The sequence below is a fragment of the Leptopilina heterotoma genome, unplaced genomic scaffold (assembly GCF_015476425.1).
Source record: "Leptopilina heterotoma isolate Lh14 unplaced genomic scaffold, ASM1547642v1 Lhet_60, whole genome shotgun sequence".
Lineage (NCBI taxonomy): Eukaryota > Metazoa > Arthropoda > Insecta > Hymenoptera > Figitidae > Leptopilina > Leptopilina heterotoma.
Window position 1 is genome coordinate 7,660,857 of NW_025111138.1, and position 27,212 is coordinate 7,688,068.

The following is a 27,212-nucleotide window of genomic DNA, read 5'->3' on the forward strand; positions in this document are numbered from 1 at the left end:
AAATGGGAAGAAAAATCATTATAGTAAATCCGGATTTCAGGGGATGATTCTATATAAAAGGTGGAGAATTAAATGATTTAATGGAATAGCTATTGTATGCGATTATAAAAGGAAAGTGGTGTGATTTACACGGAGGCTGTGTTAAATTTTTTTTTTTCTTTTTTCAACGAAAAAAAGTCATTCCATTCGTTTTGAATATCGACATCCTGTCCTTTCGCGCCGCAGGTGATTCTTTTCTTTTTTCTTTTGAAATGTCTTTCATAAAAAAGCATAAGTTACGTAAAAACCCCATATGGAATCTTCTTTAATGTTACACATTCATATTATGCTTGAAATGGGCTTTCTTGGCGAGATATGTCAGAAAAAAAATTTTATATTTTATTACATTTTGTTGAAAGTTGAGAACACTTTTGGTTGAAATATAATTTTTTGAATATAATAATGGTGAATGCACAATTATTATTATTATTTTGGAAAAAAGGGGGTAAATATTATTATTAACTATATATTAATCTCCGTATTCTTTCATGCATTCTGTCTGCAGTTTGAAGTTAGTTTCTGTGTATTCTTTTGTTTTATTTTCTTTAAAAAATATTGTTTGACAAATCGAAAATATGCAGGTATTTTTTTATGATTTATAATAAAACAATATTCTAAATTAGAAAATTTAATATCTATTTAATGCAAAATTTTTATTTTTCAATAACATTAAACAAACTCATTTTTTTCTTTTGGGAATAAAAACATTAGATATTCCATGTTAAATTCATTTACGATTATCTTTAATTGTAAAATTATTCGAAAACAATAATTTCTTTTTTAAATATTTTAAATATTTAATTATTATTATTTTTCCATAGGAATTAAGATTTTCAAAAATTTCAAATTCAAACCGTATTAAAATTAATCAACTTTAAAAATATTGTTATAAAACATGAGGAAATCGATTACTCCGAGTCTTCGACTCGGAGTGATCGATTTCTTCATGTTTTAAGGATCGAGTGTTAAAATCATTATTTCATATTATAAGAAAATTATTACTGTAACTTCTTAAAAATTATTTTCATAATCTGTTATTATCTAAAATTTAAACTAAAATTAATTTTCAAATCAAGATTTATTAGAAAATTCTACGAGAATTCAATAATTTAAATACAAAAGTAAATTATTTATTAAATAATTGGATGTTTCTTAAAATTGAATTCTTATAAAGAATTTTATTAACAAATTTTTAAATAATTGAATTCTTTTGACGAATTTTAATAAAATTTTTTAGAATAGTTAAATTTTTCAAGGAATTCGAATAAAATTGTATTAAAAATAATTGAAATTCTACAACGCTCTAATACTTTTAATATTCTATTATTATTTAAAATTTTTTAAAAAAATTTATTTTAAAATAAAGTTTTACTAGAAAATTCTACGAGAATTCAATCATTTAAATACAAAAGTAAATTATTTATTAAATAATTGGATGTTTCTTGAAATTGAATTCTTATAAAGAATTTTACTAACAAATTTTTAAATAATTGAATTCTTTCGACGAATTTTACTAAAATTTTTTAAAATAGTTACATTTTTTAAGGAATTTGATTAAAATTGTATTAAAAATAATTGAAATTCTACGATGAGTTTTTTATTATTTCTGAAAATAATTGAATTATTGAGAAGAAACTTATAAAAAATTTGTAAATATTTGAGTTCTTGTTTGTTTTTAAATAATTAAATTCTTTTAAGAAATTTTATTAAAATAGTAGATATTGAAAATCATTGAAATGAGGAAAATGTTTGAAAATAATTGAAATTCTGACAATAATTTTATTAAAAGTTTTAGAAATAATTGAATTTTGAAGAGAAATTTTTTTATTTATAAAGATTATAATTGGGATTTCGTCGAGATTTTTTTGTAAATTTTGAACATAATTGAATTTTGTGATAAGAATAAAATTTTATTACTTTTGAAAATAATTGAATTTCTGCAATCATTTGTAACTTCTTCAAAATTCAATTTTTTTTTAGTGTTTTTAACTAAAATTCTTCTATAAATCCATTATTTTTAATTTAAAATTTAATTTTTAACTATAATTTTAGAAGATTTTGAATTATTAAAATTTTTCAAAAATCTAAGTTCATTAAAAATTCTAATTAAATTCATTCAACATTGAAATTTCATAAAATTTTAAATTGAAACCGTTTGAAGTTCATTTATTTATGAAAATTGTAAACGCAACTTATTTTGACAATAAGAGAATTTTCATAGGTCAGAGAAATAAGTAAAATATAGGGAAATGTTATCCAAAGTATTAAAAAAATATTAAATTGTTGAAAATCTTTCAAATGGTTTTACATTGGAAATATTTTGAAATTTTAATTCCTAGTGGACAAATAATAACAATAAGTATTCAAATATTTAATGAAATTTGAAAAATTTTATTTAGAAATTCTGAAAAAATGAGGTTTTTAAAAAATCGTAATTAAAATTTTTTGAAAATAGTTTAATTCCCGAAAATAATTTTAAAAAATTGAAAACAGGAAACTTTCTCAAATTTTATTAAAATAAATTTTGTATTTCAAAGAATTTTATTTTCTCCCTTTAAAAACTGTTAATATTATTGTATTCATATTTAAAATAATATATTATTATAATAATATATTTGTTAATAGTGATTGAATAGTAGATTATTTGATAGGGTGTAAAGGAGACAAGAAAACGAAAATTAATAAATGTCAAAACAGCCGTGTGCGATTAAAAAACAAGATACAATTTTCTAATCAGATTGTGGCTAATTAAAATGCATCACTTTTTGATTTAAGTAGTGGCGAACAATTTATTCATTTTGCAATATTGATTTCAGTTTAGTAAATCATTAATCGACAAGCATTTGGACCGTACACTTATAAAACTGTATATACTTGATTATAATACAGGTTTAGAATAATTGAATAATAGTTAGTTCATTGAATATTTCCACTCTCGATCTGTATAAACAGATAACAATATTGTGGTCCACTTTATATATATATACAGAATACAAATGAAATAATTAATGTATGTTTTGTACAGGAGTTAAAAATGTAACATTGAAATGAAAATATTACGTTACTGTGAAATACTGGAATATATTAAAAATTTTTCAAATGGAACTGGAAATTAATACTGTTTGCTCATTGAGCAATTTACTGACACATATGGGTTTATTAAAAGAATTTTTTTCTCCATTTTTTCTTATAGATTACAGGGCTTTTAAAATTTAAAAATTATGTATTTATGTCACACACTAGATATACAATTTTATATGTATGTCTTGTATGCTACTTTATTTCTTGTCATTTAATACGTTTTCGTGTCATCTGATACGATTTTGTACGTTTCTTTCTTTTGCTTGGTTTGGTTTCTTTCAATATTGGATGAGCTTCGGAAAAATGCATTTAATATTGAATTGAATGTGAAATAAAGTGGATTGAATTTTATTGAATAGAGATAGAAATTTCTTTCCTCTCGAGGTTAATAATTAATTAATTAATTAAAATTAAAAGTTGACCTCGTAAAGAATTAGATTAAATTTCGGCACATGTATTATTAACATTTTTTTAATAATCCAATTCTAAATTAATAATGATTATAAATTTATAATAAATACTAATTTAAAAGTCAAATAGTAATTTAATAATTAAATTCTCTTTTTATTACTTCTTTAAATTTCTAAAATATTTTTACTTTTCTTTTTTCACAAAACATTACGGAATTCATATAGGAAATTTTTTTCACATTGAGCTAATTTACATTACATAGTTTTAATGGTATATTTTTATAATTAAAGGAAAACTAATTAAACAATCTGTCAAAAAGCTCATAATTCGTGAAACTAATTTGAAGTTGGATTAGCAATATGGACCTTTAGAAACATATAATAAAAGAAAAGTTGTAATCTAAAAAGTTTTTGCTTATACGGCAATATAATAAGTGCAATTAAAAGTTGTAAAAACGTTAAATATTGCTTGATTAAATAGGTTGGATTTTTTTTAAGAATATATAAATTACGCTTTATTGTTTTAACTTACATATACATATACGGTGAATTTTAATTAAACATTTCTTTCATCAGAAGTATTTTTTTATAACAAGCACATTCTTTACGAAGAGTAGTAATAAATTTATTTACTTTTGTGGTATGTTACATCATTGTTGTTAATTTTTTTACTTGTTTAGAATTTTTCAAGAAAAGTTGTTTTTTGTGTTATTCACTATGCGGAAAAAATTTATAGTAGGGGAGAGTCTCCAGTTGTGAGACGGGTTTCATTTTTGACCCGTAAATTGTAAACAGGTAAACGAAATTGTAAATAAAATACACCGTTCGAAAGGTAACAGAAATACGCAACTTTTATTAAAAGAAAGTATAGTGTTTCGATGAACTCAAAAAATTTTACGATACATTTTCCGAGCACATCGCTTTTTTCAAAAAAAAAAAAAGTCTCCAGTTGTGAGACACTCATTAAAAATTGCTAAAATTTAATAAGTTTGACATAAAACGTTATGTTTAGTAGAAATAATTAAATATATTAATAATATATATTATTATATACTAAATAATAATATTTATTCGCCAAAATATGAATATCAAATAAACACAATTTAATAGCTTCAACAAGAGCATTAAAATTGATTTCTTCTGAATCAATTGACTTTTTTCCACTTGACATGCCCAAAAATACTAGAAAAAGAAATCAAAACAACATTTAAATAGTATGCCTGCAAAGTCGTATTTTTTATGCTGCCCAGATGGGTGTTGACACCGTCTCACAACTGGTGATATGCTGTGTCTCACACCCAGAAATTGGCGCTATTTTGAAAAAGGAAAACTAAATTATTTTCAACCGTAGATTGGAACAATGCAATATTGCATCACAAAATATAAGGAAAAGACTAAAAGAAAATGCATTACATTTACCTTTTCCAACTAATTAACTTGGAAAAAAAGTACTTTGCATTTATTGAAAAAACGCTTTTTAGTCGATTATCACACACAGTGTTGGTATTTAACAAAAACAGTTTATATATCCGCTTCGGCGTACATGAAAAAGTTGGCTCATGTAAAAAGAAATGTTTTTATATAAACCAATCGGATTTTTAATATTGCATGTTAAAAAAAATTGACTGTCTCACAACTGGAGGTGTCTCACAACTGGAGACTCTCCCCTATAACTTTTATTATTTAAATTTAGTTAAATCTAAACTGTCAGCAATTTTTGCGCATTTCTGTCAATTTTTATTTCTTTCGGAGTAAATTTGATTTCAGTTCAAATAAAAATTTTGTTTATGTCGAATACAATTTTTATTTAAAGCAAATAAATAATTTAGTAGACTTTGAGACAATTACACTTTTATTTAACTCAAATTATATATTTGATTTCAAATAAAATTTTTCTCTGCACTGAAAAAAATTTATTTCATTCAAATAATCCTTTACTTGTCTTTAAGCAAATAAATATTTACTTAAATCAAATAACTTTTAATTTATGTCGCAATTGTTATTATTAGTATTTGTCTCAATTAAATTGTATTTGAATCAATAATTTGAGTATTTGAAGCAAATACCAGTTAATTAATTTAGATATAAAAATTATTTGATTGAAGAAAATATTTGTTTGATAATTAGACAAGTAATCCGTTATTAGAATCAAATGAATTTTTTTTCAGTGTGAGTGTGAGTGAAAAAAACCAACATACATGTTATTTTCTAACGAGGAATTCAATATATCTAATATATAATATACTTTATAATAATGTTTGATAAATAGTTGAAAGTTTTAGATTTACAGTCACCGTTCAATTAGAATAAATATCGTTCAAGTTTTTACGATTCGCAATTTGTAAATCCTATTTAAAATCCTATATTAGAAATTTAACAAAACGATATCTTCTTATGTAATATTGCATATCCAACTCAGTGTTAATTGAAACATAAGATTCGTTTCATAACCGACAGCAAGGAATTAATTGAAACATTAGTTTTAATTATAAGCTTGTACATATTCTAGTGTGAACGTGCCATGTACTTGTACAGTAAAAATTTATTAAATAATAATTAATTTAAATATATGTAGGTACATGACAGAAAATTGTGCCTTGGGAATTGCATTGTTATTTGGATTTATTTTTACAGATCAAACATTTTTTTCATTTTTATTTACAATTTATTGTTACAGTGGTATTCTACACCGTGAAAAATTTTATTTAAACCAAAATATAACTCATTGGAGTTAAATATAAGTATATATTTCTTTCTCTGAAAGGAAGTTGTGTACTTTCTTTGTCAACTGTAAGACATTTTTGAATTATATCAAAAGCAAGATTTTCACAAGTCAGGAAAATCAGGAAAATGTTAGGAAATTTTATTAAAAGTACTGGAAAAATAATGATTCACAATTTTTGAACTTTCAAATGAACAAAATATTTTTTATCACAAATTGTTTTATGAATTATTGATTGCAATATGAATTAAAGACTTAAATTTTACATCTTTAGAAAAAATAATTAATTTTTTCTCCAATTACGAAAAATTTGAAGAAGAAGTAATTTCGTTCATTTGAACGTGTTCAGGACTTTAGGATCATGAAAAATGTCAAATTTTTAGAGTTACTACAAAATTATGGTTTTTGGGGTACAAAAATATTTTTGAAATACTTAAACATTTAAACAATTAAATAATTAGGCTCGGAGACAAACTATTTTATATATTTTTTTATCGAACATAAAAATATTTCTTTCATTTTCGAGAAAAATGTCTTTTTATTGAACAAAACATACTTATTACAAAATTGTTATTAAAATTGTATAAATTGTATAAAAATTGTAATTTAAAATTTATATCAATAAACACATTGATATAATTTTCCTCATCAACATATTAACAAAATACAGTTAGTATTTTAATAATTTCAGTATTAGTTTCAATTCCACAGAGTAAGGGAGGAGGGGGGGGGGCTATTAAAAATTATTATTCCTTAATGCCCTGAGCGTAAATATTAATTAACTTCCTCCTCCAAGTAAAGTAATTTCGTTTCCACATCAACGCCAAGTCTATCTTTCAGTTCATCAATCACGCCCACTTGAATTTGATCCACATCCTCCGGAGGGCAGTATTCATCATAGCTGGACCTGGCAATAGTGACAATCGTAGGTGGTGCAGGCAAAACCGACAAGAAAGATTTAAAAGTCCCACTGATGAGTCTATCAAGATCCTGCTGACTTGTCACATGATGTGGAAGTTCACCGTCATCAATAGTGCATCCAGCATCATGAATCGACAACCATTCGATTTCTGAATCTCTATAAAATCTCATCATCTCACGATAAATCGATTCCACATTCTCATATCTCAAACTCCTCTCACCCTCATAACCCATTAAATTTCTATTCTCCTCCAAATGGGAAAATAAATTCTTCAATTCGGTTAATTGCTCGTCTCTCGCAATTGTCGCCTCTCGCAATAAATCCGGATCTGTCGAATGTGGTCGTTTAAATTCGTAGATTGGCGCTAGTTTCTCGTAGATATTTGCATTTTCGTAAAGTGTTTTGAACGGATTTTTTGTACTGAAAAAATCGAGATCAACATCGAGAATATAGGGTGTATCACTTTCGGGTAAATATTGCCTGATTGCCGATGCAATTGATGGGAAATCGTCACGTCTCATTGATGGGTCAATGAGTGAGCCGATTGTTATCACGTGTAGTGTCACTTCTCGGGTGTTTTCGAGTTCATCCGGATGGCAGTAGAGTGCCTCGCTGACAAAATACGGCTCGGAGCATGTTAATCTTATTGTACCTGACTCTCTATGCTTGCCGATGAGAAACGTGAGCATACCGTCTGTCATCTGTTTTGCCCAGGGCGGCTTAATCCACACCAAGTTCTTCAAATGTCCAGCATAAGCTGCAGGAAGTATCCAGTTTTCGATGCTAATTTCACTAAATAGCTGTTGCTTATCCCACACGGTGTCAGCATTCATATCCTTTGGAATAAGCATATCAGGATGGGAATCCAAATGTATTATTGTGTTGCCCTCAAATGGCAGATGCTTCGATCCCAAGCAACGATAAATACACGGCAATGCATCGTGATGATCTTCAACGACGTAAATTGGAGTTTTCTTAAATTTGCGAGACATTTTTCTCTAGCTCTCCTCAAAGTTTCGTCAATTTCTCCAACAAGTTTTGTCAATTTATCCAATTTGCACAATCAAAAGATTTCCCCAATGATACAATTAACTTCCTCTTTTTATTACTAAATGACATCAACTGAAAAAAAGAAAAAACAAAAATCAATCCAACATTTTACGTGATTATTGTCTATATAACAAAATGTCAGAAAAAAACAATTTTTAATGAGATAAAAGAAAAACAAAAATCAATTCATCATTTTAAATGAGTGATTATTGTCTATAACAAAATGCCCGAATAAAACAATTTTGAATGAAATAAAAGAAAAACAAAAATCAATTCACCATTTTAAATGAGTGATTACTGTCTATAACAAAATGCCCGAATAAAACAAATTTGAATGAAATAAAAGAAAAACAAAAATCAATTCACCATTTTAAATGAGTGATTATTGTCTATACATCAGGATTGCCACGTAACCTGGAAAACCTGGAAAAGTCAGGGAATTTTGATCGGAATCCTGGAAAATTATTGTTTTCTAAAATTATTGTGCTTATTCTTGAAATCCAGTTTTTCTTAAATGTATTTCAATAAAATTACATAATTGAATTTTAAAAGAGTTGCGTTTACAATTTTCATAAATAGAAAAACTTCAAAAGGTTGTAATTTGAAATTTTGTAATGGAATTTCTCAAAAATGTAATTAATAATTATTCTTAAAAATTTTATTAAAATTCATCAAAGAAATTCAATTTAAAAAGACTTCCTATAATTTATTTATTCGAATTTAAGTATTGTCAATACATTTTTATTTAAATTTCTTCAAAAAATTAAATTATTTTTAGAAATTTTAATGAAATTCTTTTTAACAAATCAATTTTTTTTCAAAATAATTTTAATAAAATTCTTCGTAGAAATTTAATTAATTTCAATACTTTATAAAAATTCAATTATTTTCAATATCTACTATTTCAATCAAATTTCCTAAAAGAATTCAATTAGATATTTAAAAATTCGTCTCAAGAATTCAATTATTTTCAAAAGTAATAAAATTCTTCGCAGAAATTCAATTATGGTCAAAAGTTTTAAAAAATTCTCTTCAAAACTTCAATTATCTTTATAAATAATAAAATTTTTCTCCAAAATTCAATTATTTACAAAAATTTTAATAAAATTCTTGGCAAAATTTCAATTATTTGCAAAAGTTTTCTTAAATTCAATGATTTTCAATATTTAGTATTTTAATAAAATTTTCCAAAAGAATCCCATTATTCAAAAAAAATTTTTTTAATAAAATTCTACGAAAACATTCTATTATTTTTATAAATAATAAAACTTTTTACAGAAATTCAATTATTTACAAATTTTTTATAAATTTCTTCGCAATAAGTCAATTATTTTCATAAATAATAATATTTTTACAGGGATTCAATTCTTTTCGTAAATAATAAAATTCTTTTAGGAATTCAATTATTTTCATAAATAATAAAACTTATTTCAGAATTTCAATTATTTTTAATGCAATTTTAATCTAATTATTTTCATAAATAATAAAAAAAACTTTATAGGTTTTTAATTATTTTCATAAATAATAAAACTCTCATCGCAGAATTCCAATTATTTTTAATACGATTTTAATCGAATTTCTAGAAAAATGTAGTTATTCTAAAAATTTTAATAAAATTTCACAAGTAAATTCCAATATTTAAAAAAAAAATTTAAATTCGTCTCAATATGAATTCAATTATTTTTAAAAGTATAATAAAATTCTTCGCAGAAATTCAATTATGGTCAAAAGTTTTAAAAAGTTCTCTTCAAAATTTCATTTATCTTTATAAATAATAAAATTTTTCTCCAAAATTCAATTATTTTCAAAAATTTTATTAAATTTCTTGGAAAAATGTCAATTATTTTCAGAAACTTTTTTCAATTCAATCAAATTTTTTACTGAGATTCAATTATTTTTAAAAATGTTATTAAAATTCGTCAATTATTGAATATTGAACTCTCTAAATTTCAATTAGTATAAATTGTTTCTAATTTGAATTAGTGACTAACTTTTTGCTTTTGAATTAACAGATTTTACTAATAAATAGTCGTTTCTACTAATTTATTAGTAAAATTCACTAATTGAAAAGCAAAAAGTCAGTCACTAATTCCAATTAGTAAACATTTCTACTAAATCTAAATTTAGAGAGAAAGTATTATAGCTTGAATTTTTAGAAATCCTATAATTGAATTTTGAAAAGGTTTCAAATTATAATTTTTGAATGTTTGAATTTTTCTTCCTTTAACTGAAAATTGTGTAGATTTAATTTTTTTTCTTAAAGTTTAATTGAATTTTTTTAAGTTATTTGAAGTTTTTATTTTCTAATATATTTTTAATTGAAGAATTTCCAAATAATCGAAATTTCATAAAATAATTAATTTAAAGAAGAATTTTAGTTAATAATTCTGGAAAACAATAATTGAATTGAAGTGATGAAATTAATTTTGAATAAGTAATAAGTTACAGTAACAATATTCTACTAGTATAAAATAATGATTTTATCAGTCAGTCAATTTTAATTATTATAAAACATGAAGATATTGATTGCTCCGAGTCGAAGACTCGGAGTGATCGATTTCTTCATGTTTTATAACAATTTTTTATAAGTTATTTAATTTCAGAAAGATTTGAATTTAAAATTTTTGGAAATCTTAATTCTTATGGAAAAATATTATATTGACTAATTATTTAGTTTTGTAAAATATATATAGTTTTGAAAACCTGGAAAAATCAGGGAATTTGAAATGAACAAAAGCGTGGCAACCCTGCTATAAAAAAATGGCCGAACAAAAACAATAATTTTGAATGAGATAAAAGAAAAACAAAAATCCATTCACCATTTTAAATAAGTGATTATTGTCTATAACAAAATGTTTGAACAAAATAATTTTGAATGAGATAAAAGAAAGAATAAAAGAAAAATAAAAAACAATCCACCATTTTACGTGAGTGATTATTGTCTATAACAAAATGGCCGAACAAAACAAATTTGAATGAGATAAATTTTTCTCGTGCATGAGAATAAAAATGATTACTTACGGAATTATTATTCTGAGCAACAATTTCATCAGATTAAATGATTGCTTTAGGATCAAGTACAGCTTGAAGTTAATAATTCCTTTCACTGTGCGGCACGAAATGAATACACTGACTTGTTGTTATTTTTAAGAGAGAAAAAAAATTTCTTTTAAACACTGAATTAAAAACACAGTACATTAAATAAATTTTGTAAATAATTATCACAGTTTCTCTCTAATAATCAGTTAAAAACAATTAAATTTTATTTGAAAGACATTCTTAACCTTATTCTTTGAATGTCTCGACACCAAAAGTGCGACGTCGATAAAATACAGAGGAACACACGCTGGGTTCGAGATTTCAGTAAAAGCAGGCGGTCGAATTTAAAATTTTCAGCGGATTAATTATTTAGAGCCAGAGGCAAATTTTTTACTAATACATAATTTTTAACAATAGTTGTTTAATAGTTTAAAAATTGTTTTTTGCTATTTAACATTAATTGACTTTATTTAAAATTTTTTTTTTATATAAACTTTTATTAAAAATTAAAATAAAATAATTAGAATAAATAATTAAAATAAATTTATCAACATTTATTTTAATTAATAACTTTATTTGAATAGGTTAAATTATTTTAATTACTTTATTTTTCAAACATATATTATTTTGAATAATATATTATTATAATTTTATTCATTTATAGAAGGGACAATAATATTTATAATAAAATCACAATTTTTTGAAAGTATTTAATTGATACCAAAGTGGATCAAAGTGATTTAAAAAATTTGGATCAATTTATCTTAATTTCTATAGTTTTAGTCACTTACAATTTGATATTTTCGAGTTAATTGTGATAAAAATACTTTTGATTTTTTTAAATTTTTGTAAATAATTTTTTTTTATTTATTTTAAATTAAATTTAATTTATTTCAAATAAATTTTTACACAAATTCCAAAATAACTTTCTTTCAGTTAATGATGATAATTAACTGAGAACAGATTTTAATTGGAAACAGTTGCAATTTATTCTTAAATAATTGGAATAATTAAATTTCTGAAAGTTTTAAACTAAAATTTTTCGAAAATTTCAATTGCGAAGGATTGAAAAATAATTAAATATTTATTTAAAAAATTATTAATGATTTTGAAAAAATTAGGTTTCTTGGAAATTTTAATTCAATAAATTATTAAAGATTAGTTGAATTTAAAAAAAAATTACATTAAAGAATTTTCAAATTAATATGAAAATTTTTGAAAATTCAAAGGAAACTAATTAAATTTGTTAAAATATTTCAATGTCGATTTCTTTAAAGATTATTGAATTTTTAAAAAACAAGTAATTAAAAAGTTTCGAAATAATTGAAATTATTTTAGAAAATTGAATTTTTAAAAAGTTTTATTCAAAATTCTGAAAAAATAAGTTTTTAAAATATTTCAATTCAATATTTTTTTAAGGATATTTGAAATTTTATAAATATGTAATTGAAAATTTTTGTTGTAATTAAAATTAATTTTTAAATTTGAAGTGTCGAAAAGTTGTATTTAAAATTTTGAAAAATTGGATTTTTTAAATATTTCAATTATAATTAACTGTTTACAAATAAATTTCTAAATAAAGATTGTTTAACATAAATAAATATTTATTTGATTGAAATAAATATTTACTTGTTTTAAATAAATATTTATCTGATTTATACAAATATTTATTTAATTTAAATAAAAATTTATTTAATTTAAATAAAAAATTAACAGATTTTTGCGTTCGAAAAAAGAATTTGATCATTTGAAGTAGTTTTTTATTTGAAATAGGGAAATGTTTAATGGCAATACATTTATTTGGTTGATTTTACGACTAAATTTAAATAGTTTATTAAGTGGTAACAAATTTAAATTTCTAAAAAAAAATTTCTTTCCTCGTTTATTTTTCTTGTTGCGTTTCTTTATTTTGAGGAGAAATTAAGTCGGTGCAAATATTTTATACGTTTTTTAAAATAAAATTGAGATTAATAGAAAACAAAAATTTGTAATTGCCCATGATTTCTAAAACTTGGAGAATAAGAGAGAGAGAGAGAGAGAGAGAAATTTTCTGAAAGATAAAATAAAAGTAAAAATGTTTTCACTTGAATGTAAATTGCATCAAGTTACGGGAATTTGCGTTTGCACGTGTTCAATCCTGATGCATAATTTGTATTAATTATGCACAGTGAATGCTTGAATGCAGATAGTCAGATTCATAAGCTCCATAATATTCCACGTTTTGGACACAAACAAATACAATCTCATTGGCATCATTTTCGGGAATTTATTTCATGCGTTAATAAATGTTAATATACAATTCCAGTAATTGGACATATACTACTGCTCTCATTATGCCTAATGATCCAACGTATTATATAAAAAGACATGAAGAAAATGACCTCATTTTCTTGACTACTGGTGAGAAACTGTTTACTATTTGCATATTAACTTTTTTTTGACAAAGAAAATATTATGTGTAATTTTTTAAAAAAACTTTTTTCTTAACTTGAAAATAAATAATGACTGCGTGCGTGAAAGTTATTAATTAATTGAGTTGTTGTGGAAAAAGACAAATGATGTGTAATGACATGTCTAGCACCTGATTTGCAATTTATTTTTGTTTTTTGTTTTGTTATTGCAATTTAATTTTGTTGCTTTAAAATTGCAATATAATGAAACGCTTTCTGCACAAGAGGGTCATTTGTTGTTTGTCATAAGTTGTATTAAATATTTGTTTTTTTTTATTGATCATTGCGCTTGAATCGAGAGATTACTTCATCATTGCCCTTCGGGAAAATGTTTCCTTCTTTTTTTCGCCAGTTCATTAGGAAAGAAATACAAGTCAAGAAGCCTAAAAGCATTTTTCCAAACAAGGTAGATTTAATTAAAAATAAAATGAAACGAGAAACAACCCAGTGATTAGATTAAACATAGTGTGCCTTGTTAATTCGTTATGCTCAATGAGAACTTTCAGCCAATTAGAGTTGAAAGTTTATCTCCCTGTTTTTTTTTTTTTTTGGTTATTTTTTTTCTTTTCGAAATCACATGAAAATGCAAAAGGAATTCAAAAGATTCTTCTTCAAGTGTGTCATCGAGTCACGATATACATTTGAATATATAAATCTTGTGAAAATGGATTTTTCTGTTCAATGTTTTCTATGTAATTTTATCAGTTTGTTTGTTTATTTAGTTTTTACTATTTTTTATTATTATTCATTTTTTATATTTTCTGTTATTTATTTTTTATTCAATCGAGTGGACGAAATATTTTCTGTTCAATTTCCATTTTTTTTTTTTTTTTGTATTAAAATTTCATCAAAAATACTGGAAAAATATTATATATTTCTATAAATAACTACAAAAATTCTGGTTTTTGGTGTCAAAAAAAAAACTTGAAATTACTTAAAATACTTGAATTGTTTCTCAACTTTTTTCATCTCAAATACTTTGAAATCATAATTAATTATAATTACCCTCAAATAAATTCGAGTTAAAAGCAATTGCAATTTTCAGAAATAAATATATTTCAAAAATTCTAAACTAAATTTTTTTGAAAATTTCAAATGCTGTTAAGAAATAAATTATAATTATTAAATATTTATTTAAAGAATTATATAGGTAAATTTTTTATGTATTTATTTTTGTATTATTTATTTTCTTTGCATCATTTGTTTTGAATTATTTATTTTTTACTACTTAGGTAATTATTATTTATTAATCGATTCATTTTTATTTTCCATTATTTTTGTTGTCTATATTATTTGTTTTCTATTATTTATTTTTCATTGATTTTTTATTCAGTTGGATAGACAAAATATTTGCTGTTGAATTTCCATAACTGGTTTTTTCACTAAGACCCCGTTTAAGGGAATGAAAATAAAATGACGAATAACAATTTCTTGTCAATGAGGACAAATGAGGCAAAGTTGCAAAAACAGATATAGTCTCTCGTGAAAGGTATAACTTCCGTGGTTGCTCTTCGTGATAAAAGTATTAATCAAAGTCTACTTTCACCTCAGTACTTTCCTCGGTGAAATAAGTTTCCTCACTTCTGCTTCTTCTTCTTCTACTCTTTGGAATTTTATTTTTCATGAATTACAAAATTTATCCTTTGCTGATTTTTTAAAATATAATAAAGGCATAGATTTAAATGTTTCATTAAAAAAATAAAAATTTAGGGAAAAATTTTTATTTTTTCCTTACATTTTTATTTGTTTAATGAAATATTTAATTATTTTGTATTTATTTATTTATTTTCTTCTTTATTTTTATTTTTTCCTTACATTTTTATTTGTTTAATGAAATATTTAATTATTTTGTATTTATTTATTTATTTTCTTCTTTATTTTTATTCTTTTCAATTGCAATAAGATAGAAATAAAAAATAAAATAACAGAGATCAAATTTACTTCTCATCTAAACGAATAAAAAAATTGTATCTGTTAGGATTAGAACCCTAAACGGCATCTAATTCGGTGCCTTGGACCACACGTCCAAATGATCACATTTAAAAAAGTAAAATAGAAAAAAAAATAAAATAAAAAACAGGAAGCAGAACTACTCTCGCGGTAAATGTAAAATTTTAATGAATGAAAAAAGAAAAAAATTGAAAATGACTGCAATTTGTTTTTCATGATTTAAACGAGCATGAGCGAAAGGTCATTAAAAAAATGTTTAATATATATAAGTTTTTGAAAGAAGAAAAGAAGAAAAATGATGATGTCGCGTAAAAGGTTGTCTCTTAACGAAGCGACTCACCAAACTTGTTTCTTGATTTTCCACTTATTTATTCCTAGCATGTTAATTACTCAAACGAAAGAGTTGAAGATGTCTAAACGTCGATATATGCGTGGAATGACGAATTTCCGTGTTTGACGATGCATCTCTGGTTGAAAAAAGAAAAAAAAAAAGAAAAAAAAATATAAAAAAAAGTCGCATTGAAAAAAAGACGCAACTCCCTTGCGGAAAAACATGAATTACTAATTAGAATATACCTCAGTTTGATAAGAAATAGAACTTGGCACCTTGTCTCCCTCTCTGCCTTCTTATCGCGAATTCCATGGCAACTGATTCAGGTCTTGAATATTCAAAATGGAAAAGTAAAAATAGAATTGAGAAAAAATTATTGAAACCCACATCAGATTACATGCGTGTATTACAACTCTCCCTTTAGAAGTCGATGTCCTTCGAAGAGGAAGTCGGGAGAGGCTTGATTTAAAATGACTCATTTAAATTATTGACATTTTATATTTATTCTACATTATGTATGTGTTTTGTCGATCATTTCGCGAGTATAATTTTATTTTTGTTTCGCTTTTTTTTTTAAATTTTAATATTGAGAACCTTTATCTTCGGGTAGCAAGAAGTAGATTGTCACTTCTCCTTTGTTTGTTCTCACCAACTCCTTGTGACGAATCAGTTGGGTCGCGGCTAATCCGTACAGGAGTGTTGGAATACCTGCAACAAATTTCTCGTTATTGTTTCAATTTTTTATTGAAATTTTATTGAATTATTTCTTTTTTTCTCCTTCTTTGTTCTCTTCCCCCCTCCCACTTTTTTTTAAAGAAAAACTTACAGAAATTGACATTTCTTTTGTAAGGTGGAAAATTTTTTGATTATGTTGAAGAACAAAAGTTTCTACTTTTTGCGAACTTTGGGAAAATTTTAGTTCTTTGAGACTCAAAAATCTTTTTATATTGTTTTCTCAGAGTTTTTTTTATACAAAGTAACAAATGTAAAATAATTTTTATTATTAGTGATTTTACTATTTTATTATAAATTTTATTATTATTTAAAAATTTATTTATTAAAATTTTATTGTATTATACTTAAAAATTAAGCCCAAATTGTTTGGAAGTAGTAGAAGTTATTCTGGAAATAACAATTTTAATAGTATAAATTTTACTATTTTCGGAGGAATGTTCATCATGTCCGAAGCAAATTGTACTAACTTTTACTATACTTTACTTCGGATATTTTAAAATTTACACTAGAAACAACGAATTTTTAATAGAAAATCAGGAAAATTTTTCTAATTTTTATAAAGAAATTCTGTTCGGAAATAATAAAAGTTATTTTGAATTTTGAATAGTAAATTTTTAGTTTATTTTTTTTTTTTTTAATTATTTTATTTTAGTCCGAAGTCGATTTTCCTAATTTTTATTAAAATTTACTTCGAATATCATAAAATTTACTCTAGAGAACACGATTTTTAATAGTTAAAGAAAATTTTATTTATTTTAATTTCAAGAATTTTACTGTATATGTAAGTAAATTTCAATAAGAATTAGTAAAATTTTACCCAGATCTAGATAAATTTTTTTTATTGTATAAAAATTGTTGAATTTAAAATAAAATAAAAATTATTGAAAACAATGATAGGTAATTAGTTAAAAAAATGTTTATTGATTTAATATATTATTAACTCCAAAATAAATTTTATTAATTTAATAAGTAAATTTTACTAATTAAATAAGTAAATTTTACTAATTAAATAAATAAATTTTTCTCATTTCCATAACGAAATTTTCTTGAGAAATAGTAAAAGTTATTTTGGAAATAACAAATTTTCGTGGTAAATTTGACAATTTTTAGAGAAAAGTTTACCAAGTTCGTAATACGTTTTACTAATTTTTACTTAAATTTATTAAAATATTATAAAATTTACTCTGGAAATGACGATATCTAATAGAAAAATTTACTTTTCCCATAGTTAATTTTTGTATTAAAATTTATTAAATTTTCTTCTAGCGTAGTAAAATTTGTTATTAAAAATGATTATTTTTAGAGTAAATTTTACTACTTTTTTCTAATTTCAATAAAAATTAATTTTTCTAATTTTTATAAGAACATTTTCTTCCTAAATAGTAAAAGTTAGTCTAGAAATGAAAATTTTTAATATAAAATATTACTATTTTTATAGGGAATTTTACCAAAGTCCGAAATAAATTTTACTAATTTACACTAAAATTTACTTCGGGTGTTTTAAAATTTACTCTGAAAACAACGATTTTTAGAAGAAAATTTTACTTTTTCACAGTTAATTATTATTTTTGTATACAATTTTTTTACATTTCATCGAACGGAGAACAATTTGTTATTAAAAATTATTATTTCCGGAATAAACTTGACTATTTCTGAAGTAAATTTTTCTATAATTTTTCTGAAGAATTTTTCTTCAAAAAGTGGAACAAATTAGTCGAGAAATAAAAATTTTTAAAAGTAAATTTAAAAAGTAAAAGGCAGTACCAAGACTAAAGTAAATTTTTTATTGTAAAAATTCTTGAAAGTGAAGTAGAAATTATTGAAATAAAAGTTTAGTATCAAAAAGACCGAAGTAAATTTTAGTAACACTGCCAAGGCCAAAGTAACTTTTTCTATTTGTAAAAATTGTTGAAACTAAAGTAGAAATTATTGTAATAAAAAAAGTAAAGTTTTGTAGTAAAAAATTTTACCAAGTCCGAAGCAAATTTAATTAATTTTTACTAAAATTGACTTCGGATATTTTACAATTTACTCTGGTAACAACGATTTTGAATAGCAAATTTTACTATGTATTTCTATAGTTAATTTATGTATAGAAATTTTTTAATTTTCTTCCAATGAAATACAGTTTATTATTAAAACTTATTAGTTCCATAGTTAAGTTTACTATTTTTGAAGTAAATTTTTCTACTTTTTATAAAAAAAATCACTTTGGAAATTGTAAAAGTTAGTCTAGAAATAACAATTTTTAACAGTACATTTTTTTAAAAGGCTACTTTTGTTTTAAAATTCCATGAATAGTTTACTTTATCCAAAGTAAATTTTATCCGTAAAAACACAGAAAAAAATATGTGTTAAATTTGTTGCGTGTAGTTTTCAGGTGATGTTGTTTTAACACAATTTTGGTGTTATTTTAACCCCATTTAAAATGTATATCAATTTAACACCCTGTAGTGTTAATTTAACACATTCCAGTGTTATTTTTACACCAATGAAGTGTTAAAATCACCCACTGTCGGTTAAAAACGTTGCGTGTAGGTTTAACACTACTTTTAGTGTTATAATAACACTTCTTTTTTCCTGTGAATTCGTATAATATAACTTTAGCAAAGTCAAAATTAAATTTTTTTATTGTAAAAATTATTGAAAGTAAGGTAAAGTAAAAATAATTGCAGAAGATTTTAGTTAGTAAACAGTTTTACCACGTACAAAGTAAATTTTTTTATTGTTGAAAGTAAAGTAAAGTGAAAATTGTTACACTGTAAAAAAGGGAGTTAAATTTTAACTCCCCAGGGGATTCTATAAAATTCGCACTAATTTGGGAGTTAAAGCGAAGGGATTTGGATGAAGGGAGTTAAAATTTACACAGTAAAAATAAGAATAAACTCCAAAAGGGAGTTAATTTAATAAGTAACTCCCTTTTGGAGTTGATTTTTAAATTTTAACTCTAAAAATTTCACTCCCAACTCCAGTGACCGTCAACTTCCAAAATTTTTTACAGTGTATACTAAATCTTAGAAAAATTTCTAGTAATTCTCAATAAAGTAATAAAACTTTATTTAGAATTTCTAGTAATTTTTTTATTCTTAAGTTTCGTATACAAAACTTAAGAATAAGAAAATTACGATAAGAATCTTACTGAACTAGTTCAGTAGTTTTTCAACTATTCCATTAGCAGTAGAATGTCACTGATTGAAATTCAACAGAGCAAATATGGATGACAAAAAGAAAAAAGCTTTACGTATGCATAATAAGTATAAAATGTTGATGAATAATTAAAACAATGCAATTCATATAGACATGATTTATTTTGCGCACATGCGTGCGTTCGTGGATCAAGTGGGTCAGTTTTTGTATTTGTTTCATGTGAAACCATAATGAGAGTAGAATGAAAGAGAGAGAGAGGAGCAAAACTGCGCATTTCTAGGGGCTAAGGCGTGACTAATGTGAAGATATTAGTTACGTTAGTCTCTTTTGCCATTAACTTAGAGAAGTACATATATGAATATACCAAGGTTAAGTATCTTGATCGCCTTGAAAAATTTGTCTTCGAGTGTGAGGTCCTGTTTGGATCTTTTGGTGCAGTGATACTTGATGTAGGGAAAACAGCCCGTTCTTAAAATATGATAGTTGCTCTTGCCCGCTGGCCAGTTGAAATGAGACATTCCCCTTTGATCGTTCGTTATATCCGCATATTTCACGAAATATGACGTCCATGGTGGCTCTTTTGTTTGCAACAAGTAGCTCGTTAAGACCTGTTTTTTTCATCGAAAAACAAATAAAGATTTTGAATTATGTCCTTTTATTTATTCGTTTATAGGCTTTGGATTATTGTTTGGGTATTTAAATTTTTCTTTTTTTGTGATCAGAAATGTAAATTTTTATTTTTCGAATTAGAAAATTAAAATTTTTATATTTCCTGTTCGAAAATGTAAATTTTTATTATTCGTATTAGAAAATTAAAAATTTTTTTTTGTATTTAAATTTTTTTTTATTCACTTATTAACTGAATAAATAATTATTAGTTTTTATTATTTCTAAAAATTTTAAGAAAATTCTTTGTAACAAATTCAATTATTTTTAAAGTTTTGAATAAAGTTTCTTGAAAGAGTTCAATTATTTTCATAAATAATAAAATTGTTCTCAGGAATTCAATTATATTTATTTTTAAAAATTTTAATAGTATTCTTCTCTGGAATTCAAATCTTTTTAAATATTTCAATAAAATTTTCCTATGAATTCAATAATTTTCAATACAACGCAAGAATTACATAAATTTAGATTCAACATTAAAAAAAAAACATTTATTAACTAATTAACAAATAAATTAATATTATTTTTATTATTTTAAAAATTTTTAATTAATAAAACAGTAATAATTCAATTATTTTCATAAATAATAAAATTCTTTTCTGGAATTCAATTATTTTCAATATAATTTTAATTTCTCAAAAAATATTTTTTTTTATTAGAATTCGTTTTAAATATTTCAATAAAATTTTCCTAAGAATTTAATAATTTTCAACACAACGCAAGAATTAAATGATTTTAGATTCAACATTAAAAAAAACCATTTATTAACTAATTAACAAATAAATTAATATTATTTTTATTATTTAAAAAAATTTTAATTACTAACACAGTAATAATTCAATTATTTTCATAAATAATAAAATTCTTTTCTGGAATTCAATTATTTTGAATACAATTTTAATTTCTCAAACCACATCAATTATATTTATTTTTAAAAATTTTTAATTAAATTCTTAAAAAGAATTCAATTATATTCAAAAATTTAATATTATTCTTTATTAGAATTCAATTATTTTCACTACAATGGAAGAATTAAATAATTCCAGATTCAAAATTTAAAAAAATTCAATTATTAACTAATTAACTATTTAATTTTTATAATTCACATTATTTATAAAAATTTTAATAAAATTCTCTGCATAACAATAAATTTGATAAATTTTCGAAATCCTAATGATATTGTTTGCAAGAATTCAATTATTTTTATAAATAATAAAATTCAACTTAGGGATTTAAATATTTGCAATATAATTTTCAATAAAATTTCTCCAAAAAATTCAATTTAGTTTCAAATATTAAAATTTTTCATAAGAATTAAATTATTTTCAAATATTAAAAGTTTTCATAAAAATTCAATTATTTTCAATACAACGCAAGAATTAAATTGAGAATTGAAAAATTTACTTATTAACTAATTAATTAATTAATTAATTATAATGATTTAAATTATTTACAAAGATTTTAATAATATTTAATATTATTTTAATAATATTTGAGAGAATGCAATTATTTTTATAAAAAATAAAATATTCTTTTTAGGAAGACAATTATTTTTATAAATTAATAATAATAATACTATTAATAATAATACTTCTTCATGTTTATAATAATATTCTTATCATTTTTTGAATTTAAAAAATATTTGAATTTGAATGTTTTGAAAAATTTTAATTATTGTTATTGATGTTTTCAAATAATTTTACAATGAAAGAAATTCTTAAATAAATGTATATTAGAACTTTTTTCTCAGTATCTAATAATTTTTGGAGCGAATTAAAATATTCTTTAGGGTCAGGGAAAAAGTGAAAATTCTGTCTGAAAATGAAATGAAATCAGTGAAATGTCAGGAAAGAATGAAGTTAAATTTTTGTGGCAACTCTGAAGGGGAACTTAGTATTTACCGTTTGTAGGTGAATAAAGTGCCTTAATTTGTCCTAGGGTAATAATATTTATGTACTATATTGACCTGCGAGCGGTATGTAAAGTACACATTATTGACCTAGGTTAATAATGGGTACTTTATTGACCGCTGTGGTATAAGGGGGAACTTTGACAGCTCGAAGGTGAATAAAGTGTTTATTTTTGCCCTAGGGTAATAATATGGACTTTATTGTCCTGCGAGCGGTATTTAAGGAAGCTATTATTGCCCTAGGACAGAATGAAGCACTTTATTAACCACTAAGCTGTAAGGGGGAACTTTTTCGTCTGTAAAGATAAATAAAGCCTGAGTTGCATAAATTTTTTTTTTTTAAACGAACATAAAATTTTGAATAAAAATGAACTGGGTACAAATTTGAGCTTAATATATCAATGAAAGTGGTTATAATTGTGAGAAGGAAGGAGAAGAATGATGAAAAGTAAATAGTGCATTTTTCACCTTTCCGCTTTCTCACGATCTTTTTTTTGGCAGATTTGATTTGTTGGTTTTGTTTTTCTAGTTTTGTTATATGTTTGTATGTATGTGGTGGGTATTTGAAGGGAGGTAATTGACGTTTGTTGAGAAGGCATGCGTGTTATTTCCGAATTCTTAGACTGAAGAAATGACTGACCTCCGAAGATAACGGTTTTGGCCTCCGGGTAAAATGTCTCGCACATAACCCATTAGTGCGGCAGCCGAGCGATTTTTCAATTGGCCGTAGTAGAGCGGCAATCATTCGTGGATTACTCCTCCCAGGCTTGAACAATTTTTTCTTCCTCTTCTTCTTCTTGCTTCATATAATATGAATAATAAATTATTATCTATGTACAGTATTTGCTTGGTACATTAATGCGAGGGTGGTCTACTATTTTATATAATCATCTTAAATGTCAACAGTAACTATATTGTCATTACGGCGCTTTTTTATAATTTCAAAGAGAGAAAATAATGATCACGAATGCGCGTGGTATTAAAGTTTAGTTATACAATATTATGTACAATAAAACTTTTAAATATAATGAATTATCTTGAGGGAATTTTGCAATACTGTATAGATATAAGGAAAAAAAAGGAAAATAAATGTTTCATTTAGGGGAAAATATAGGATGGAGAATAAATTGCAGGCGTGGTCAACAGGTGATTGTGTGGATATAGTTACGGTAGCGATTGGAATACGACTATTCTTAATACTTTCTAAATATTACTTTATACTATGTATGAAATGTCAAGGTTTTTTTGTGTAAGAAATTCAGATATTGTTGAAGTTGCGGCTTTATTTCCTGGATTATAGAATGTAGAGGAATCATTATTTGAGAAAGTGATATATGCTTAGGAATAATTTTACTATTCTGAGGTGATATCCTTGTTTGGGGATTACTGCGAGGAATTCATATGTGCCATAAGGTCAAAGGAGAGTTGATGACATTGCCTGTGGAATATGAGAAAAAATTCCTAGGTATGAAAATATATTATTTGAGAATGTCTCGCCATTTTTAGTGTGCGCTAAATCACTACATGGCTTTTATACTTTAAGAAAATTAAGATTTTTTTCTAATAATCAATTTTTTTTTAGTTTCTTGACAATTTTTCATTTTCCCATCAAGTTTTTTACTTTCTTGACAATTTTTAACTTTCCTATCAAGTTTTTATTTTCTTGACAATTTTTAACTTTTCTATAAAGTTTTTACATTCTTGTCAATTTTTTTATATTCAAAAATTTTTCAAACTTTCAAATGAGCAAAATATTTCTGCCATATATAAATATTTATTTCCTTATAAAGTTTTGAACATTCAATTAAACGAAATATCTTTTGTGCTCAGATATTTTTTAAAAACTTATTTCCGTATAAAGTTTTGAACATTTAAATGCACGAAATTTTTTTCCCTTTTATTGTATTTTCATAGACAGTTTTTCTAAGAATATCAAATTGAGACAGAAAACGTAACAAACTTGTTGCAATGCATATTGTAAATAAAAAAAAATCATTTTTTTAAGTAAATAATTCATTAATAATGTAATTAATAATTAATATATTGCATTGAAACTAAATCTTGAAAAAAAGAAACAAATGAATTCGTAATTAATTATTATTTTTATTATTTTCAAAAACGAAAAAAAATTCTTCGCAAGAATTTAATTATTTTCATAAAATATAACAATTTTTCGTAAAAATTCAATTACTTTTATGAACAAGTAGAATTATTCACAGGAATTTAATTCTTTTAAAGTCAATTTTAATGGAATTTCACTAAAATTCAATTATTTTGAAAAATTTTTAATAAAAATTTTTGAAAGAATTCAATTACTTTCTAAAATGTTAATAAAATTCTTGAAAACAATTAAATTATATTATTATTGTAAATAATTAAATTCTTCGCAAGAATTAAAATATTTTTATAAATAAATTTTTTTTTAAGAATTCAATTATTTTTAATAGAATTTTAATAAAATTTCTCGAAGGAACTCAATTATTTTTAAGAATTGTAATACAATTTGTCAAAAAAATTGATTATTCTCAAAAGTTTTTTCTTCTCATGAATTCAATTATTTACAGTAAATTTTTTTATAAAATACCTATCTCAAATGAATTCAGTTATAGTCTGAGAATTGTAATAAAATTCTAAGAAGAATTCAATTATTCCAAAAAAATGCAATACAATACAAAAATCAAATTTTTAATTATCATTACTATCAGACATTATTATTTTAAAAAGTTGAAAAAAATTCTTTGTCAAATTCAATTATTCCCAGAATTTTCAATTAAAATTATTAAAGAGAATTCATTATTTTTTTCAAATTCCAAGAAAGTTTTCGAAGCATTTTAATTATTTTCAAAAATTTTAATAAAGTTCTTCGCAAGAATTGAATTATTTTCAATAAATATTAATAATATTTCAATTGATTTTGAAAATTTTTAATAAAATTTTTCTAAAAAATTCAATTATTTTCTAAAATTTTGAAAAAAATTTTTTCGAAGAATTAAATTATTTTTGAAAATAATAAAATGCTTCCTTAGAATTAAATTATTTTCAATACAATTTTCAGAAAATTTCTGGAAAGAATAAAATTTTGATAAAATTCTTCAAAAGAATTGAATTATTTTCGAATATTTTGATAAAATTCTTTGTAATTTTTTGGTTTATTTTAATTTAATTTAAATAATTAATATTCAATTATCGGGTTTAATTGTTTATTTTAAAAATAATAATTAAAAAGTAGTACAAATTCTTTAAAAAGTAGAAAAAAATTGCTTATGTCATAAATACTTAAAAAAGTATTCAAATAGTAGCTTATAGTAAATAAGTAGTAAATAGTAGTAAAAAATTGTAGTTTTCAAACTAAATGAGTGTGAAGCGTGCTCTAAAATTATTTACTTTTTTGTGAAAAAATATTTTTTGTCTCTTCCTTTGAAAAATTGCTTTATTTAAAAAAAATCTAAAATTGAAAGAAATTTTTATATTTCCTTTAAAATAATAGAAAAAAAAGAAATTAAATGAATTGAAAAGAAATTAAACCAAAATAATCGCGCCTTGATTTGAATCAAATTCGCAACGCATGCGCTGATATTGAATTTTTTTCCCCATGCACAATTAAAGTTCGAATCGAATTTAAATAAAGATTCACATTTTAGGAATTTTTTTCGTTCGCTATTTCCTTAATATTTAATTTACTAAATAAATAAATTTTGAAAAAATTAAATATTTAATAATAAATAATAAAATGATGAATAAAATTAAGCGCCATGCGCCAAAGTCATATGAGTGAAGAGAGCTTCTCATATCGGTGAATACGTCTCGTCGCGCCACTTCCCCCCTCACTTCATTTTCCCCTCATCCATCGGGTTTTCACTTCGATCACTTGGGATACACACGCATAAAAAATAAATATGTTACCGGTTCAGTTAATTCAGAATTTTCTTGAAAGAAAATATGCTGCGAGAAAGAGACTCTCACTGCCTTATTACAATAGTTGTCATTGAATTATTCAAGTCACACGTTTCGTGAAATTATTTTCATTTCTATGACTGAAGGTCACATCCATTGCTACACTATACTATACACGCCGCGTGTCTCGTGAATCGTTCATGTATATCGATAAAAGTGTTGGCGGTCTTTTTTAAATTTCAACGCCCACACACTTCTTCGACATTACAAGCAGAATTTTGCACGCAACATTCGAAATTCCTCTGTAATTAATTACTTTTTCGATATAATTAAAGATTGTCATTGAATTATTTGAATTATAGTGAATGGAAATAGCTGGAAATGAATTATATTAATTATTAATTAATTAACAGTATTTAATTGAAAAAATAACGCATTATTAATTAAATAATAATTTATTAATATGTACTTCACTTAATAATTAATAATTGTTATTTTAATTATATATTATTATTTACTTTCTAAATTTTAATTCACCATTTTTCTAGGAATAACAAATTGAGACAAAAAACGTATCAAAACGTTGCTTCGCAACAATTTTAATACATTTTTTGTCTCAATTTGATATCCCTAGAAAAACTGTGTTAGTAAAAATGTTTACTAATTTGAATTCAAAAGCAAAAAAGTTAGTCTAATTCACATTTGTAAACATTTTTATATTATTTCAAATTTACAGAGTGAAATAACTTAATTATTAATAAATTTAATAATAATTGAAATGATAAATAATATATACGCATTTGACGTTTTCTGCTGATATTAATAATAATTCATTGTCATATAAATATTTTCAAAATTTACTTTGAT

General features: G+C 23.4%; 3 protein-coding genes across 4 annotated transcripts in view; 1 reads left to right on the forward strand and 2 right to left on the reverse strand.

Moving 5' to 3' along the window:
• LOC122509304 (cadherin-99C) overlaps window positions 1-27,212 on the forward strand; it is a 198,598-nt gene that overhangs the window by 30,961 nt on the left and 140,425 nt on the right. The window lies entirely within an intron of this gene.
• On the reverse strand, window positions 6,809-11,554 carry LOC122509305 (UPF0489 protein C5orf22 homolog). Its single transcript, XM_043623264.1, has 2 exons — window positions 11,246-11,554; window positions 6,809-8,296 (listed from the first exon to the last, which is right to left on the reverse strand). Exon 2 carries the CDS (start codon window positions 8,164-8,166, stop codon window positions 7,027-7,029), a length of 1,140 nt encoding a protein of 379 aa, XP_043479199.1. The 5' UTR covers window positions 8,167-8,296; window positions 11,246-11,554; the 3' UTR covers window positions 6,809-7,026.
• On the reverse strand, window positions 16,473-26,519 carry LOC122509306 (uncharacterized protein C15orf61 homolog). Of its 2 annotated transcripts, none has more exons than XM_043623265.1 (4): window positions 26,355-26,519; window positions 23,092-23,251; window positions 20,241-20,484; window positions 16,473-16,702 (listed from the first exon to the last, which is right to left on the reverse strand). In XM_043623265.1, the coding sequence occupies exons 2-4, from the start codon at window positions 23,194-23,196 to the stop codon at window positions 16,575-16,577; spliced, it is 477 nt and encodes a 158-aa protein (XP_043479200.1). In that variant the 5' UTR covers window positions 23,197-23,251; window positions 26,355-26,519; the 3' UTR covers window positions 16,473-16,574. The 2 variants fall into 2 exon arrangements, with proteins under 2 accessions (XP_043479200.1, XP_043479201.1); XM_043623266.1 differs by having other exon boundaries at window positions 20,227-20,484.

Excerpts from the sequence above, each read along its gene's own strand:
- LOC122509305 (XM_043623264.1), bottom strand. The coding sequence starts at position 8,166 with ATGTCTCGCAAATTTAAGAAAACTCCAATTTACGTCGTTGAAGATCAT.
- LOC122509306 (XM_043623265.1), bottom strand. The coding sequence starts at position 23,196 with ATGATTGCCGCTCTACTACGGCCAATTGAAAAATCGCTCGGCTGCCGC. Across the intron at positions 20,485-23,091 it reads CAAAACCGTTATCTTCGGAG|GTCTTAACGAGCTACTTGTT; the intron begins GTCAGTCATTTC and ends TGAAAAAAACAG. Across the intron at positions 16,703-20,240 it reads GATCAAGATACTTAACCTTG|GTATTCCAACACTCCTGTAC; the intron begins GTATATTCATAT and ends AATTTGTTGCAG.